We start from the raw sequence: 19,695 nt of genomic DNA on the forward strand, positions 1-19,695 counted from the left end.
GCTATGCTCTGCAAAACAAATAAAATAGTTTTAGTTGGCCCTTAAAAGTATCCTGCATGCCAGCCCCCAAGTGCTGTGCAAGAAGAGATTGATAGAGTAGTTCCTGGACACCAGAGCTAAATGCTGGTAAAGGTTTGGCAGCAGGTGTGGCAAGCATGCAGGTGGGAATGTAGATCTCTGCTTTTATAACCTGCCAATTCTGTAAGGTTTTGTAACTTCTAATATTCTCCCTGAGAAAGTACTCACTGTAGCCAATTTCAAGTTTCTTACAAGTATCTTGCAAGGTTACAAGCAATAAAAACTTTATCAGCATCTTTGAGAACTGTGCTGTCTGGAGGGATATCCTAGATGCAGAAAACACTGTCATAAAATTACTTGTAATTTCTCTAGACTCTAAAATAATAATAATCAGCTTGGTATGAAGGACAGCAAGAGCTTTACCTCTCAGAATTAAAGGCTAAGGACCAGCCCAAAGAAAAGTAACCCAATCCAGGATTCTGATTATCTACATTTGTGACTCAGTAAAGAAAAAATGTGAACATTAGATTAATGTTTTAAAAATAGTGCTCGCTTCGGCAGCACATATACTAAAATTGGAACGATACAGATAAGATTAGCATGGCCACTGCACAAGGATGACATGCAAACTCGTGAAGCGTTCCATATTTAAAAAATAAATAAATAAATATAAAAATAACAGATCCCATGGGGCGGTGAGGTTTCTGCCTTGCAAGCGCTAACCAAGGAAGGACCGCACTTCGATACCCCCACATTCCATATGGTCCCCGCAAGCCAGGGGCAATTTCTGAGTGCTTAGCCAGGAGTAACCCCTGAGCATCAAACAGGTGTGGCCCAAAAAAACCAAAAAATAAATAAATAAAATAACAGAGCCCAGACCTCTGTTACCTTTGATAACTTTTTTAGACTGAAGAATAAAATGCATAAACATTTCTAGAAGTGAAGAGAAACAAATTAGGAAGCAAAATATCACAGAATGGTTTTGGTTCTTGTGGGCAATTTGGCTCTGGTTTATATAATTGCTCCATCAATTATTTTATTTTCTTACAAGGGCTACTTTGGAAATTCATCTTCACTGTGCCCAATTTGAAGTTTTTTCTTCCACATGCAGCAAGTGTAAAAAGAAAGTGACTAACATGGCAATTATCTTTTCCATATTCTTAAATTTCTTTCCTTTAGAATCACTTGAACCCCTTTTTATATATTGCTAGAAATCTTGTATATTTCCACAGAATTTCAGTTATGAAGGAATAAGATGCCTCTTCTAGGAATTTTCTCATGATTTTACTCTTTTCCTCTCCCTTGGATTCCCCAGATAACCAAGTTCCCAGAAAGTTGACAAAATTTTAGTCATTTTTGAAGCTAGTTTATTAGTGTAGAAGGTTTGGTTAACTATACTGGTTCCTTATGTCTTGCATATGCTTGAAGTTTTTCACATCAAAAGAATAATAAGCAGTCATAGTGAGCCGTAGGCTGCAGCCCAGACTTGCCCCTACTAGTTCTGTCTGTATCACTCACAGCCAGACTTGCTCCCACGTTCCATTTTCGTGATCTTAGAACTTGTGACCTGGGGCTGCTCCCTACCTAGCCTCAGGACTTAACTAATTCCCTTGTTTTGTTTTTAAAATAGTTCAACACCTATTTCCTCCCCTGAGGAAACCCACAAGAAGTTTGTAGAAGAATTTTCAAGTCAATCTTCAGAGAACATTATATCTGATTAGAGTGCATTCTTTGTAGCAAAACTACAAAAACATCACACACACATCTTAAAGAGATTTTGTAGCAACAGAAAACCCCAAAGTACTCTGAGTGCATAGATTAAAAAGAATTTGAATAAAAATGGAGGAAAGTTTAATTTAAAAAAAAATGAAGGGGAAAAAAAAAAAAAAACAAGTGACCATAGATCCTATGCCTGAGTTTGTTCCCCAGCACTTTATTTCCAATTTCCATTTTTCCCCTAGTCCCACCAGCTATGATCCCCTCCGGTAACTAAAAGTAAGGAAATATTTATAGCTTAAACTATAGGCTTAACTAAGGTACCCAGCATATCCACTTTATTACTGTGCTCTACATAAAGTATTTTCATATGGAAAAAGAACATCTCTAAATACTTAAATCATTTTTCTTGATTATTGCACTAAAAATTAGAATTTTTCATTCTCCCCTTAAATGTACATTCCATGCTACATGTATAGAATATAAAATTAGACTTTTTAATAAAAGAATTTTTTACTGATAACTGAATGATAAAATTCTAGTTTCTTAAAGATATTTTGGGGCCGGTGAGGTAAGGTGTCTGCCTTGCCAGCGATAGCCAAGGAAGGACCCCAGTTCGGTCCCGGTGTCTGATATGGTCCCCCCAAGCCAGAGGCAATTTCTGAGTGCTTAGCCAGGAGTAACCCCTGAGCATCAAATGGGTGTGGCCCGAAAAACCAAACACTTATGAAGTTCATCTGGCTCTAGGATATTTCCTGTTCTGTGACTGCTGTGAGCCATTGTTTTCAGACTCTACAATACCACATTGATAGCTGAAGTTGTGATCCAAAATATACAGGGCACTGACATAACTTTACAAGAAAAAAACATCTAATCCGATCAAAAAATGGGGAGAAGAAATGAACAGACGCTTTGATAAAAAAAGAAATACAAATGGCCAAAAGGCACATGAAAAAATGCTCCTCATCACTAATCATCAGGTAGATGCAAATCAAAACAAAGATGAGATACCACCTCACACCACAGATTGGCGCACATCACAAAGAATGAGAACAATCAGTGCTGGCTGGGATGTGGAGAGAAAGGAACTCTTATCCACTGCTGGTGGGAATGCCGTCTAGTCTAACCTCTATGGAAAGCAATATGGAGATTCCTCCAAAATCTGGAAATTGAGCTCCCATTCAACCCAGCTATTCCACTCCTAGAAATATACCCTAAGAACACAAGAACACAATACAAAAACCCCTTCCTCACACCTATATTTTTTGCAGCACTATTCACAATAGCCAGGCTCTGGAAACAACCAAGATGCCCTTCAACAGACGAATGGCTAAAGAAACTATGGTACATATACACAATGGAATATTATGCAACCGTCAGGAGAGATGAAGTCATGAAATTTTCCTATACATGGATGTACATGGAATCTATCATGCTGAGTGAAATAAGTCAGAGGGAGAGAGAGAGAGACGCAGAATAGTCTCACTCATCTATGGGTTTTAAGAAAAATAAGAGTCATTTTTGCAACAATCCTCAGAGACAATGAGTGGAACTTTCAGCTCACTTCATGAAGCTCACCACAAAGAGTGGTGAGTGCAGTTATAGAAATAACTGCACAGAGAATTTCCATAATCATGTGAATGAATGAGGGAACTGGAAAGCCTGTCTAGAGTAAAGGTGGGGGTGGGGTGGGATGGAAGAAGATTTGGGACATTGGTGGTGGGAATGTTGCACTGGTAAAGGGGGTGTTCTTTACATGACTGAAACCTAATCACAATATTATATGTAGTTAAGATGTTTAAATAAAGAAAAAAGTTTCAAAAAAATTAAAAAAAAATAAAAGATACCTTAAGTTTGGTCCATGTATTTATAGAGGCCTCAAAACTTCTTCAAATTCATGGGTGCTTTAGAGACAGGTGATATTTTCTTTCTATTTTGTTTTTGTTTTTTATTTTTTGGCCACACCCGGTGATGCTCAGGCATTATTCCTGGCTATGCCCTCAGAAATCGCTCCTGGCTTGGGGGAGCATATAGGATGCGGGGGGTGGGGGGTCAAACCGAGGTCCGTCCTAGGCTAGCTCACTCAAGGTAGACACCTTACACCATGCGCCATTGCTCCAGCCCCTTCTTTCTTATTTTTTGATTCGTTGTGGTGTTTTGGGAGCTACACCCAAAAGTGTTCAGGAGTCACCTTTAGCAACACTCAGGAAATCATCTATGGTACTGGGAACCAAACCAAGCTGAAAATAAAAATCTAAACCACTATGCTTCTGCTCTGGGCCCATTTTTTTGAGGGGGGGATCACACCCAGCAGCGCTCAGGGGTTACTCCTGGCTCTATGCTCAGAAATCACTCCTGGCAGTCTCGGGGGACCATATGGGATGCCAGGATTTGAACCACCAGCCTTCTGCATGTAAGACAAACACCTTACCTCCATGCTATCTAACCGGCCCCATGGACCCATTTATTTTTTCCATAAATCTACTTAAAGTTTTTAATGTTATTTAAAATGTTATTATGTAATGCCTTATAGATATATAAAGGCTTTTCTCTTTTACATTTGGGTATTGCTCTATCTTGAACTTATTATGACCAAGTTGGTATTCAGTAAATACTGATTTGAATCATGGCTATTAACAAAATTAGGTTAAATAAATAATACGTCACTGAGTGAAATAAGTCAGAGGGAGAGAGACACAGAATAATCTCCCTCATCTAAGGGTTTTAAGAAATATAAAAGACATTTTTACAATAATTCCCAGAAACAAAAGAGAGGAGGGCTGGAAGGTCCAGCTCACAACATGAAGTTCACCAAAAAAAGTGATGAGTACAGTTAGAGAAATAACTACAATGAGAACTATCATGACAGTATGAATGAATGAGGGAAGTAGAAAACCTGTCCTGAATGCAGGTGGGGGTGTGGTGGAGAGAAGGGAGATTTGGGACATTGGTGATGGAAATGTTGCACTGGTGAAGAAGGTTTCTTTACATGACTGAAACCCAACTACAATCATGTTTGTAATCAAGGTGTTTAAATAAAGATTAAAAAAATATTTAAAAAGAATTAATTCATGGAAGAAAACAAGTATCTTTATTTCTGCTAGAAAGCCATAGAAACTAAATTAAACTTATTATCCCTGTCTATCCTTGGAGGATTAAGTTGAAGACTTCAGTATTATTTGCTGAAATCATAAGTTAACATTTTGTAATGTTTTGAACATAGATTATGTACACATTTTCTTAAGCACTTTATTCAACTACAATAAAGACCTATATATTTTTTGTTCTTTGCTGTTTATCTTTATTTTTAAAATATATTATTTATTTAAGTAACATGATCATAGTTGGGTTACAGTCACAAACAGAACAACCCCCTTCACCAGTGCAACATTCCCCCTTCCCCCTTTTCCATCCCCTTCCTATATTCGAGACAGGCATTGTACTACAGTTATTTGTTTTTAAGTTCAGTAAGTTGTATTTTTTCCTTAAAGGATAAGAGTAAAAAAAATACAGTAAAGGTGTGATATGGCGATAGCCGTTGTTTGCATAGGTCCAGAAAAATATAGGGAAAATGGAAAAAAAGTCCTTGGCCTGATTACAAAAAGGCCTCGCCCCAGAAGTTTATTGGCATAAGACTGACTCTGGGTTCCAAGCATACCAGTCTGTTGAAACCGAGTCATTCTCCGTGATCCCGGTAAAACTTTTTCACACTTTAGCTATTCTTGGTATCAGATTCTTATATTTAAAGATTCTGGATTCTGTGTATTTCTTTCATTGATGTCAGGCTGATGTGGAGCATCCTCTAGTTTCAGCATACCATTAGATGTGGAGCGATCTGTCCTGCAAGCAGGCTGTTGCTGAGTTGTCTGGGTGTTGAGAGCATTCTTTGGAGTAAGGCAATGCCAAAGCAGTGGTAGGTCTTTCCTGCTAGAGGCTTGGATCCTGGTAATATTATAGACGATTGTGGTTGTTTCCACAGATGGTATCTATTGTTCAGGTGTGTATGGGCGATGCCCATTCTTCTGAGGCTTAAGCCAAATCATTATGCCAATGTTCAGGGTATAAGGCCTAATTGCATTACCAAATTTGTGTTCCCATCTCTATTAGATAAGAACTTTTTTGCATATGTATTATTTTCCCATTTTAATGTGCCTATGCAAAAGAGAAACAATGCCACAAGATATTGTTGGTACATCTGGGGGCCGATGAACAAAGTCCAACATTCCCCATACCTTGGTTCAAACATGAAATCTATACAGAGATACTCTTCTACCAGTATCTCAAAGGGGGAAAATCAAACAATCAAATAATAAAACCAGTGGATAAAATTGTCACTATATGAGGATGTTCGAAAAGAGTTATAGATGTTAAGGGAATACATCTGATATATACAAAGGCGATACACGTGTCCTGTTTATGTTTTAGAAATAGTCAAGAGGGAGGGTGTTGTTTCCGAGACACCACTTTGGTCTGTAATTTGGACAAACGAAGGGCACATGGAGCCATGTCCTCCCCGTGTTGACTGCTGAAGCTTCCGACTCCCAGAGAAGCGTTTTCTTTCCTTTTCTTTTTTTTTTTTTTAATTTTTATTGTGACCAAAGTGCATTACAAATCTTTCACTGCATCATTTATGGTACATAGTGACAATGAGTGAGGGGCATTCCCACCACCAGTGCTGTCTCCCTCCACCCCTGTTCCCAGTATGCATCCCATATCTCCCTTCTCAACCCCCCAGTATGCTAGTGCAACTGGTCTCCACTTTACAGCTTGTTGTAGATTGAGCATCTACTCCACCATCATTGGAGATAAAAAGGATAAGAAAAAGGGGAGAAAAAAATTTGGTGACAACTACCAAAAAAAGAAAGAAGAGAAAGAGAAAAAGAAAAGAAAAGAAGAATGGAAGAAACAGAAAGAAAATGGACCCAGCAAATAAAAATAAAAGTAAATCTCTAAATAATAACCACAAGAGTGAAAAAGAATGAGAAAAGTAGAAGAAAAAAGAGAAGGAAAATAAAGTCAAAAACTAACAAAACAAGAAAAAGTATGGGTGCTGGAGTGGTAGGGTTTGGCGTTCCCCACTCTTTTTTTTTTTCTTTCTTTTTTTGCATAGGCACAGTAAGCATTGGGGAAGAAAGGGAATTCCCATGGCCTAAGAGATTCAGGGTTTCTCTGTCCTTGAAGCATACCATCATGGGATCAACCCCTGGCTCCATATATACTCATTACCTCATCCCAAAGGCTTTTTTGTGATGCCAGGAAAGTTTCCTCGGTTGTGTGTGAGAAAATCAAGCCACTGTAGCTAGCGATCTTGGTATTTGCGCAGGTTATAGGTCAGGGTCTAGGATAGAGTCTCTAGGTTCTAGAGGTTCCTATCCAACCTTGTTGTGGTGTTTAGTTTTCTGTAACACTTGCTCCCTGTTTTTGTTCAGTCACTAAGCTGAAGCCTAGGATATTATGGATCCAAAGGTTCTGCTCAGTTGTTGTTGTTGTTTATGTGTCCTGGACTACAGCCTAGGGAGGGTTTTCCTTATTAGTCCCAATGTAGGCTCTGTTCAGTCACAGTTGTCAAAGTCAGTTTTCTGTTGTTAGTGCTCTTATTTTTCACAGTTCAAAGGACGATATCTCTTCTGATTTCCATTTAGTGTTAGGTGATGTAATAGGACAGCCTGGTCTTAGGTCAAGTTTTCCTTTCCTCGTTGTCTTATCAAAACTGGCACAAGTTGGTGCCAGAGTAGTGTTATAAATCTCCCAATGGAGCTTAGTTCCTGGTGGTGTTGCCTGGAGCTGTATTATTTCTACGTCGAGGACCTGGGGTTTCGGATTGGACTAACACTGTCCAATCTCCTGGGGATGATTGTATCCACATGACACATGTTCAGGATGGGAGGCACCCTTCTGCTATAAAAAGTGAGTTCTTATCCCTAGAAGATAAGATCTTGTTTCTGTGTCTATGGTTTCCCCTTTTTCTACTGTGCCCATACAACAACGTATGGTGTAATACTGTGTTGCTGGTGCTATTCTGGGTAAGGATGACAGGCTGCACACACAGTCTCTGTAGTCTGGTTTTGTTCTGAGCTTTTATCCCAGTCAAGGCTTTTTTGTACCAGCAGCACCAAAAATGGTAAGGATAGAGAAAAAATGCATATATTAAAATAGAACAAATAAATAAAACTGAGTTAAAAAGAAAAGGTATTTGAATAAAACAAGTGGTGGAAGAGGCTACTTGTATATTTAGGAATACACCTTAAGATGTATTGTTATACAGGTATTGAGCTTCCATAGGCAATATTAGACTCCCAATTAAGTCTTTTGATATATTCTTGTGGGGAGTAAAAGCCAAGGTACTTTTCGATTCACAGGCCTTGGAATTGAGTTTGAGAGATGCTTTGCTGCAATATGAGACCATATAGTGTCTTTGATCTGGGAGTTTTGCTGAGGCCAATTCCTGTATCGTGCAACAGTCCACAATTTGGTGGGGGTGAGAGGGGCCATCAAGCATGGTTGTAGTTTTTTGCCGATGCATGAGAACGGGGACCCAGAGGGTGTCTTTCACTGAGGAGCTGGAAGATGGTCTGTTTGGGCAGGAGGTCAATCTTGGTGCCTACCTAGTTAGGAACTGAGGGTAAAGAGGGTTAAATTAGGGGAAGATAACAGATCAGGATTGGGAGATGAAGGGATAGAAGAGACACAGGTGTAGGGAGAGGCAATACATGACAGGGGCTATATACAATATATATATATATATATATGAATTGTTTGTGATTTCGGCTTGGAGTCAGTATGGAAAGTCATGTACATAAAGACTGACTTTAAAGATCTATTTGAGTGTTATCATCCAAATCTTTGGTATTTCGTTTTCTTTCCTAGGAACCATCTAGAATGAAGAACATTTTTAGATAATATTTAAAAAGTATATTTGTGGCGCAGGGCCATTTGCGCCCGCGCGGTTATAAAAATGAGTATTGGTAAGAAAAGGCACTGCTGCAGGGCGTCCAGTATGAATATGGGAGGAGTTTCCCTCCTCCCCCCTCCCCCCAGAGACCAGTTGCCAAACCTGGTCCTGAAGATCAGTTTGGCATGGGGGATCTCGGTCTCCTGGACTAAGTGGTCAGCCCAGAAGGCCATTGGCCAGCTGTCTGTCCAGATTCCCAGCTATACCCATAGGAGAGGAGCAGTAATCCTGGCATGTGGGATCATCTGGGTCCAGCTGCAGCCTCCCAGAGAAGCGTTTTCTTATTAATTGCTGGAAGTCGGAATTTCACCAGTCCCCTCCCAGGCCCTTGCAGGAATGAGGAAGCCTGGGGTCTCCTTTAAATTGCTCCTCTCCGAAACCCACTTGCTGGGACCCTGAGCAGGTGTCCAGGAATAACCCTAGGGACCTAGAGAAAGGAGAGAGAAGGCAGTGGGGGAGAGGGGGCAGCCAAGGCTGCGTCTTCCCCTTATCTTGGCCAAAAAGCTTATAGGGTGGAGCCATGCCATCCATATGTTGCCTGCTGAAACTTCAGACTCCACCCAAAAAAATTACTGTGAAAGATATATAATCCACCTTGGCCAAAACAAAAATCATTAGTACAGAAAAATGGTTAAATGTGGGGTGGGAGTGAGCTGAGCGGCTTTCAGATTATGACAAACAGATTAAACACAATGATATCCAAATGGCCCCATACAGTTTCAAAATGCACAGGTTTAGTAAGGAAACTTCCCTGGGACTTCCTGAAGCCAGAACCTATTGTGCTGTTATTCCCACCTCGCTGGCTTGCCCAGGCATGTGGCCCAGGGGAAGCCCTGGAGTTCCAGAGGAAGGAGGTAGAGGGGTGCTGGGGTGACCTATGCCCCACACCCCTTCCTAGGCCTGGTTAAGGAGGCCTTTGGCATGGCAGACGGCTGTCAAATCCCATATTGGCAGTATCTCCCAGCTTCCAGAAAGGAAGGAGATTCTTCCAGAGCTGGAAGGCCGGAAGGTCAAAGCTCCCACCCAGACCCTCCCTCTGGAGCTGGGAGGGAAATGGGGAAAGCCTAGGGTAACCAATAAGTTCCTCCAAGGGACCCACCTCGCTGGCTTGCCCAGGCATGTGGCCCAGGGGAAGCCCTGGAGTTCCAGAGGAAGGAGGTAGAGGGGTGCTGGGGTGACCCATGTCCCGCACCCCTTCCTAGGCCTGGGTAAGGAGGGCTTTGGCATGGCGGAGGGCTGCCAAACCCCATGTTGGCAGCACCTCCCTGCTCCCAGAAAGGAAGGAGATCCTTCCAGAGCTAGAAGGCTGGAAGAAAAGACCTATATTTTATCATTTCCTATCAAAGAGTAAATGATGACAGTAATCAAAAATTAATTACCCAGGAAAAAATAGGAAAAATAAATTATCTGCATTTTTATCAGTAAGTTAGATGCCAGAATGTGTAAATTTGGGAGATTTTATTAAAAAATTTTTCCTACGTAAATAAAATTTATATTTTCTTTTTTAAATAAAATTTGAATTTAGTAAGAATGATTATATATTAAAATCTATTTTATAATATAATTTAAAAAACATTAAGTGGTAGAAAGTGTTGAATCCTTGGCAATAGTTTTCTGTTTTTTGACTGTGCTTATGTAGCAACCCAGGCATACACAATTCAAAATTAAAGCATGAGCTCTCAAAAAATGCTTGTAGAATAAAATGTAAAATAAAATAAAACCACAAATTACAATGTAAAAATAAATAATGTGTCAACTCCTCTTAGGTTGACAAGGCTTTTCTTTTTTATTTGTTTTGTTTTGTTTGGGGGCCACACCCAGGGGTGCTCAGGGCTTACTCCTAGCTCTGTGCTAAGGGACCACTTCTGGTAGTGCTCAAGAGACATATCAGTGATGCCAGGGATCAAACCGGAATGGCTGCATATAAGGCAGGCACCCTATCTCTGTACTATCCCTGGCCCTAAAGAGAGCACTAATTATTTTAACAAAGATAACTTATTATAATTAATTGGTTTAATATAAGTAATTGTTAACTAGGCATAAAGACTGGACAAAGGAGAACAGGAAGTAAATGATTCCAAATCATGGTCACCAACATTATAAGCAAGCATCAAAAATGTGAGAAACTTGGGGCCGGGCAGTGGCGCTAAAGGTAAGGTGCCTGCCTTGCCTGCGCTAGCCTTGGACGGACCGCGGTTCGATCCCCCGGTGTCCCATATGGTCCCCCAAGCCAGGAGCAACTTCTGAGCACATAGCCAGGAGTAACCCCTGAGCATTACCGGGTGTGGCCCAAAAATTAAAAAAAAAAAATGTGAGAAACTTGTGAGGAATGCAGATTCTTGGCTCCAAGCTGGTGGAATCAGACATGCTGGTAGCGGTGAGCTCATCCTCTTGGCAAACTTTTAAAACTGCAGTACCGAACTATCTTAAGTAGTACAGCTATAACCACAATCATTTGAGCAACAAAGGAAAAAGGCTGCATTACTCAAAAGAGAAGACTGAAGAAAGGTTTACAAGCACTGATCTTTGCTGGCCTGCTCCTGTGTCTCTGGGCTCACAGGACGGCTCACATTGACCAGGAAACCAGGTATGGAGTTATATATGGTTATCTCAAGAAGGCCCATTGAGATTGACACATCAAGAAGGGGAAGAAAATCCCACATTTAAGTCAGCAACTGCTACTAAAAGGAACAGCAGAACCTGAGCAGCAAGGCAGAAAAGGTTTGCAGAATTCCAAAGCTAGGGTTTGAATTGGAAAGACAGTAGCATAATCACTGGCAAAAGGCCTTAATTGTATTAAGACAGGGAGAGAGCAGAAATAACAATAACTATTTTTAGCACATGTAATTAGAAACAGGCAGGTACTTTCTGGAAAACTGCTTCTAGCTGGACTTTGTGGCATAGTGGACAAAAGTTTTCTATCTGATACCTGTTTTGCCTGAAGAGATCAATTTGAGGCATTTAGGACATTTGTAAACTTTGGACAGGAACCTATTCCAGGGCTTATACCGAAGTCATCTCTTTTTTTTTTTTTCCTGAATAATGTTAGCCTTTATTTTTTATATTAATATATTTAAACACTTTGATTACAAATATGATTGTAGTTGGGTTTCAGTCATATAAAGAACACCCCCCTTCACCGGTGCAACAAATCTTCCTCTTCCCCACCCTACCCCCACCTGTACTCTAGACAGGCTTTCCACTTCCCTCATTCATTCACATTGTTATGATAGTTCTCAGTGTAGTTATTTCTCTAACTGTACTCACCACTCTTTGTGGTGAGCTTTATGTCATGAGCTGGACCTTCCGGCCCTCCTTTCTTAGTCTCTGAGGATTATTGCAAAAATGTCTTTTTTTTTTTTTTAAACCCAGGGCCGGTGAGGTGGCGCTAGAGGTAAGGTGTTTGCCTTGCAAGTGCTAGCCAAGGAAAGGACCGCGGTTCGATCCCCTGGCGTCCCATATGGTCCCCCCAAGTCAGGGGCAATTTCTGAGCGCTTAGCCAGGAGTAACCCCTGAGCATCAAAATGGGTGTGGCCCAAAAACAAACAAACAAACCCATAGATGAGTGAGACTATTCTGTGTCTATCTCTCTCCCTCTGACTTATTTCACTCAGTATAATAGATTTCATGTACATCCATGTATAGGAAAATTTCATGACTTCATCTCTCCTGACGACTGCATAATATTCCATTGCGTTTATGTACCACGGTTACCGAAGTCATCTTGGCTGGACCACAGACCAAACATAGTAATAATGGTTGAGGATTGCCTGACCTTAAGTAGCGGCCCATGTTCTAGCCAATTGAGGGGAGGTTCTTGGAAGTCTTAATTTATGGTGGGGGGGGGGGGTGATGAAAAAGGAGCCATCACTCACTGTTAGTGGGAATGATGTTGGGTTTATCCTCTATGGAAACAGTATGAATGCTTCTCATAAAATAGTAAAATAGATTCTACTTCTTGGCACCTACTCCAAGAACTCAAAACCATTAACTTAAAAAATTACAAGGTGTTCAAATAAAAAAAAGATAAAAAAAATTACATATATATATATATATATATACACACACAGAGACATACCTATCATGATCTCAATATAAAGTACAATAGTCAAGATCTAGAAACAATATAAATGTCCAATATATAAAATATATTTTAATATATAGATATATATATGTATTTGTGTATATGTAACACATATAATACATATATTGTATACTATACAAAATATATTTTATATATACTATACAAAAATATATACATTCAAAAATATAAAATCTTGCCTTTTGACAGTTGTGGAGCTAGGAAGTATCATGTTAGGCAAAAATAAGTCAGAAGATGGACAAATACCAGATGAGCTAACTCATATGTGATATATAGAGGGGGGAAAGGCAAAGGAATGAACAGTATCCAATAATAGCAAACCTCTGAGTACAGAATTGAAGTGAAAGGAAGAAACTTGTTGGGGAAAGGAAGAGGAGGATACAAAGACAGTGGTGGAGTGTCTCTGACACTTTAGTGATAGTGAGGTGCAGTACCTACACAAAAAGCATAACTTTGCTTTTTACCCAAATGAAAGAATTACCTAACTAAAAAAAGAAACTAGCATGTGTGCAGATAGGTGGAGGGAGATGGGTAAGAATAAAGTCTCAGTATCAAAGGATTAGACTATAATGTAGCTTGACTAACAGGACAGAAAACTTCCTCAATATGGGCCTTCTACATTACCTCAGTATAGGAGGTTATAAACAACAACAATAACAAAATGTTCTCTTCTAAACATCATGTAAAGTCGAGATGGAGCACTGATAATACATTACAGTTGCTATTGTGGTTATTGTGTGGATGCCTGAGGACATCAGAGGCACTGAAAAACTAGGAAAACCTGTCCATCTGAAGATACTTTGAAATTTAGAATCTACAGTTCTTGTTGCTCTCATCAGAATCCCAACTTACTCCCAATTTAATTTTCTTCCCTCTTTATTTTTAAATCAAAGATTAAACACACTACTGATATACCCTCAGGAATATGGGACTGGGTCTATGAAATAATTGGCCAAAATAGCTGAGATTTGGAACTCAAGTTCCAAAAGCAGCATAGTAAAGCCCCAAACCTAAGTAGGTCTTGGGTAAAAGGTTACTCTCATTGGAGAGAACCTGAAACTACAACATAGCTTACCTCTGTTAGGGTTATTTTTTTTTAGTATGTTCTGTTCCACACAAACCCACAACCCCAAGCAATGGGAGGTAACTACCTCTGAGTCCTCAGTTGACTCTCTTGTTTCCAACAAAATTGTGGAAATCAATGACTGATAGTGTGTGGGGACTGGAAACCATTCAAAGGATATTGGGAGCCACAAACAAGCACTAAACAAGCACTCTGGGTCATGCCTGTAGCCTTCCCACAGAAATCAGAAGATAAGAGAACAGTGTTTCTCATTTTGCCCAGACTTCGTTCATGTGTGCAGGTCAGATGGATGTGTGCCTCAGGAGACCATCTCATGAAGGAATTCACTGTTCTGGAGCCCATCAGTCTGCTAGCCCACCCTGATCTTCCTGCTTGCTCTTTCCTAGAACTTCCCCTTGAAAGTGATGACAAGGGAAGTCTAGCAGGAGGGGGTTTGGCAGGCCCCCGCCATGCCGGAGGCCTTCTTAACCAGGCCTAGTGGGGGTGCGGGACTTGGGTAACCCCAGCACCCCTCTACCACCTTGCTCCAGATCTCCAGGGCTTCCCCGGGCCACATGCCTGGGCATGCCGGTGAGTTGGGCCCCTTGGTGGAGCTTGAAGGTACCCTAGGCTTTCCCCCATTATCCATTCAGCTCCATAGGGAGGATCTGGGTGGGGCCCTGAACTTCTGGCCTCCCAGCTTCTTGAAGTCACTGGTAGTCTCTGTCCAGTCTATATTTTCAAAATACAAGAAACATTAATAGTACTCACTATCATTGAATTATGTTTTTATGTATGCAGAATGTCCATTTTGTACTCTGCCCTTTTGCATACCCCTTCATAAGATCATATTTCTCTTTAACTTTCTTAACTCCTATCATCATTACTCCTCATTTACCCTTTCTAACTTAAGTACTGTAGAGTCCTAAGTCACAGATCAAAGTGATGCCTTGGAGTTAACACCCACCCAACTATTTTAAAAGGCATAAAAAGGACACTTATGTCTCTTCAACATTTTATGGGTGTTTTCTTTGACGGCTATAACTTTTGCTGAATATTTTCTTTTACAGTGACGATCCCCCCCCCCATGTTTTTTATCTTCTCTTTGTGAACTGCTCAATATGAAATTTGGTGTGAAAGAATCCCTCAGTTTAATGCTTATGTTTGAACCAAGTCATGGGTATTGTTGGAAATGTTCTTACGCCCCCATATATCTGATAGCACCACGTGGCTTTATTTCTTGTTTGCTTAGGCACACTAAAATGGGAAAATACTATACATACCAATAAGTTCTTATCTAATAGAGATGGGAACACACAAATCTTGTAGTGCAATGAGACCTTACACCCTGAACTTTGACATAAAGACCTGGTATAGGCCTCAGAAGAATGGGCATTCTCCATTCACCCCTGATCTAGAGAAGACATCTACAAAACATCCAAGGTTGTATATAACATCACCTGGAGGCATTCCTCTACCAGGGAAGACCCTACAGCTGCTCTGACATCGATCTACTCAAAAAAGACTTCCCTTAACACTAAGAAGACTTAACAAAAACAATGACCTGCTTACTGGACAGAGCTTGCTGTATTGCCCCTTAATTGTGAGGTTTGTCTATAACATCACCTGGAAGCAATCCTCTACCACTGAAGACCCTACCACTGCTCAGACATCGTCCTGCTGAAAAGAGACTTCCCTTAACAATGAGAAGACTTAACAACGACCTGCTTACAGGACAGGGCTTCCTGCATTGCCCTTTCATGGTGAGGTGAAACGAGAAGACACTCCACATCATGACTTCAATTTAGGATATGCAGATTCCAGAATCTTTAATACAGAAACATGATACCAACAACAGAGACTGTGTGAAAAGTGTGTTGGCACTAAGGACAATGTCTTGGATCGGACGATGACTTGCCTGAAGCCTAGAATTGGTCTTATGCCAGGAAACTTCAGGGGTAGGATCTCTTTGTATTTAGGCCAAGGCTATTCCTTTCCATGCCTCTCATATTTTGGTGGGCCTATGCAAACAACAATTGCCACTCTAACACCGTTTTTACTGTGCTCCTTTGACTCTAATCCTTAAAATGCACCCACTTAAAATTTGAGGTTAACTTAAGCTAATATGCATGTACATGGAAATGTAAAAAATACTATGCCTCTAATGTTTAAGGAGTTGCATAAGTTTTATGGCTTTAGATTGCCTTGTGTGCTGTTAAGAAATATTATAATGTGCTACAATCTGGGGACTTGAGGGACAAAGTAATTGTACATGGATTCTGTTTGATTTATCTTAACGTTCTTTGGCTGAAAGTTCAAAGTTAAGATATCAGCAAGGGGACTTCTTCTGAGAATTATGTTATGGGTGATTGTCCTTCCACTGTAACTTTACCTTGTCCTCTTCCTTTGCATCTTTTGTTCTCATAATTCAAAATAAAAAAATTAAAAAAAGGAAAAAAAAAAGTGATGACAAGATGGTTGCTTTGAGAACATAAGTCAGCCATCTTCTAAACTGCCCATTGGTTGCCAATAAAACTCTTCTTGGCCCATTTACAAAAAGGCAAACCCAGACGGAAAACCCCAGAAAGCTAGAAGGAAGAGGTTGTTCTGAAAGCCTGATCAATAGAAGCAATATATACATGAGTCTCATTGAAACTACTGTCTGCTGTAACTCCAGGAAAACAGAAAATGAATGGAAATGATCTGCCCCTGCTCTCATCAATTTTCAGCAATGAGGGTTGTTGGGACTTAGGTCAGGTGTCCTAAAAAGTTCCAGCATGGCTGATTATCTTGAATCAAGGTAACTTTGACTAAAGAAACTTAGCCAGTGCATGAGTAAGACCAATCCCCTGTTTTCCTTAAAATAGGACATAAATCTCCACGGGAAAAATACTGTCCCCACACCAGGAAATGAAAAGCCCTCCTCCCACAGACAAGTCTCATTTCCTCCTTAAATTATAGTTGTTCAAAACTGAAGGTTACTTGACCTGTTACTTCCTTTCCATGTATCATTACTTTGTCCAAAAGCTATACTACTCCTAAGGATATACCGTAGGAACACAAGAATACAATACAAAAATCCCTTTTTCACACCTATATTTACTGCAGCACTATTCACAATAGCCAGACTCTGGAAACAACCAAGATGCCCTTCAACAGATGAATGGCTAAAGAAACTGGTACATATACACAATGGAATATTATGCAGCCGTCAGGAGAGATGAAGTCATGAAATTTTTCTATACATGGATGTACATGGAATCTATCATGCTGAGTGAAATAAGTCAGAAGGAGAGAGATAGATGCAGAATAGTCTCACTCATCTATAGGTTTTAAAAAAAAATAAAAGATATTTTTGCAAAAATCCTCAAAGGCAAAGAGAGGAGGGCTGGAACTTCCAGCTCACTTCATGAAGCTCACTACAAAGAATAGTGAGTGCAGTTAGAGAAATAACTACACCGAGAACTACCATAACCATGTGAATGAATGAGGGAACTGGAAAGCCTTTCTATTTCTAGAGTACAGGTGTGGGGGGGGGGGGTGGGATGGAGGGAGATTTGGGACATTGGAGGTGGAAATGTTGCACTGGTGAAGGGGGGTGTTCTTTACATGACTGAAACCTAATCACAATCATGTTGTAATCAAGGTGTTTAAAGATATTATTAAAAAAATAAATTAAAAAAAACTACCCTTGGGTTATTTCAGAGAATCTCACATTCATGTACTTCTTCTATGTAAAATTAAGCATTCCCTTTTGTCTAGTTAAATTTGCCTGGTGTCTTTTTCATGATAAGACCATCCAAAAGAACTTTATGGGATAAGGAGGGAAATTCCGTTCCCAACAGTATTTAAGGCACTGTTGAATTCACAAAACTCAGTAAAGATGTGTTTTTCATATTCTCAACAAGTGGCCACAGACACGGTTGTTCTGTTGAATCCCAAGTGTGCACTGTATACTTATCAGCACATTCAAAAATAAAAAAAAAAAACCCTAAAAGATAGTCATTTTCCTTAAAATATATATGGTAAGAATATCCGAAGACAATAGAGATGGAGGCTAGTCCGTGGTAGGAAGTTTGCCACAGAGTAGTGAATGTAGTTAGGCAGAGAAGGGACCACTGGGAGTTTCAATGAGAGTTGGGAATGTTCACTGGACAAGAACTGGGAGCTGGGCCTGGAGAGATAGCACAGCGGCATTTGCCTTGCAAGCAGCCAATCCAGGACCAAAGGTGGTTGGTTCGAATCCCGGTGTCCCATATGGTCCCCCGTGCCTGCCAGGAGCTCTTTCTGAGCAGACAGCCAGGAGTAACCCCTGAGCACCGCCGGGTGTGGCCAAAAACAAACAAACAAACAAAAAAAAAAACTGGGAGCTGAAAGGGGATAAAGTGATAACATGGTACTCCTTTATTAACAAAAGTGCAAACCACAGTGGAAAGCCAGAGAGAGAAGCAAAATGCAGAGCAGAGGAGGAGGGGGAACTGGGGACATTGGTGGTGTGGAAATGTGCACTTGTGAAAGGTGGTGTACATTCTATAACAGAAACTCAATCATGAACAATTTTTAACCACAGTGCTTAAAGTAATTTTTAAAAAATAATCACCTATTTCTCATTTCATGTTCATATTTTGCTTTGTTTTGTCCTTTCTTTTTATTGAAGGATATTGAAGAATCACAAAACCATCCTGGTGAGCCAGTCATCGATGACTACAAAAAGATGGGAACACTCTTTGGCGAATTGAATAAAAACCTACTCAGCATGGGCTTCACACGGATGTACTTTGGAGAAAGAATTGTGGAACCAGTAATAATCATTTTCTTTTGGCTTATGCTGTGGTTCCTTGGCCTGCAAGCCTTTGGACTGGTTGCTGTTCTTTGCCTTGTTATTATTTATGTTCAGCAGTAAGATATGTTTGACATTTAGCGACCACCAGTGAGGTTAATATATTTCACTACAAGAGAGCAGAAATGTTTGCCTTGTTTCAGATTGTGAACTATTTTGTAATTAAATTTTAAGTGGCTGTTGTTTAAAATGAACTCAACTCTTGATTATAAGAGGGTTGAAGACACGTTTGTAGATTATTCAAAAACACTCTTTTTTTCTGGTGGTGATCTTTGCCCACTTTTATACATGCCTGTCCCCATGCCAAATCTTAAAGAACTTCATGCAGAAGTGATAAGGAAAAAGGAAGGGTATGGAGAAATTTAGATTGGGAAATATAGATCTTGTAAAGAGCCCAACAACATTTTAGAAGAAAAAGAATGAAGCAATGAGCAAAATAAGACTGACTTGCTAGCCCACCAAATAATCCTGTATTATATGGGATATATTTAAGTATTGATTTTGCTCAACTCAAACCATTGCTAATGAGAAGTCACTATTCACTGTCTTAATATTTTCATGGAAATTAGTCCAACTAGCACATTTTTCTAATGTTAAATATATATGTATGTATACATATATATTATTGCTGAGGAAATTACCCAAGTTAAATGTAACTTTTTTATAATGTAACACTTGGGTTTAGAATCACTGAAGTATATCATTTGAAATTTTAGACAATTTTGGTGCTAATTACTTTTGTGATTTTTTTTTTTAAGTCTTATAAGCCAGGCTGACTATACCCTATGGTAATGGTATATTTTCTTGAATCTAATAAGTTGCATATTTTTTCCAAGAAAGACATTTTCAATGTATTTCTTTTTTTCAGAAATTTACATTTTATAGTTTTTGTAGCAATTTTTCTAAGATATAAGAAAACCCATTTTCTATCTTGACGGATTTTTGTTTCTTTGTTTGTTGTTCGTTTTGGGTGCCAGAGATGGAACCAAAGGCCTCAAACCTGT

At 39.8% G+C, this 19,695-nt stretch overlaps 1 protein-coding gene and 1 non-coding gene across 2 annotated transcripts; both read left to right on the forward strand.

Annotated features, from left to right (window-relative positions):
- Positions 1–563: 563 nt before the first annotated feature.
- On the forward strand, positions 564–670 carry LOC126029091 (U6 spliceosomal RNA). Its single transcript, XR_007502747.1, has one exon. It is a non-coding gene; the product is annotated as a U6 spliceosomal RNA (small nuclear RNA).
- Positions 671–18,496: 17,826 nt separating this feature from the next.
- Positions 18,497–19,252, forward strand: FAM241A (family with sequence similarity 241 member A; the record flags this gene model as incomplete). The annotated part of the gene is made up of 1 exon (XM_049786976.1): positions 18,497–19,252. A coding segment is annotated over one exon (258 nt), but the record flags the coding sequence as incomplete, so codon positions are not given.
- Between the last annotated feature and the right edge of the window lie 443 nt (positions 19,253–19,695).

This window comes from Suncus etruscus, chromosome 14 (assembly GCF_024139225.1).
Source record: "Suncus etruscus isolate mSunEtr1 chromosome 14, mSunEtr1.pri.cur, whole genome shotgun sequence".
NCBI classification, from domain to species: domain Eukaryota; kingdom Metazoa; phylum Chordata; class Mammalia; order Eulipotyphla; family Soricidae; genus Suncus; species Suncus etruscus.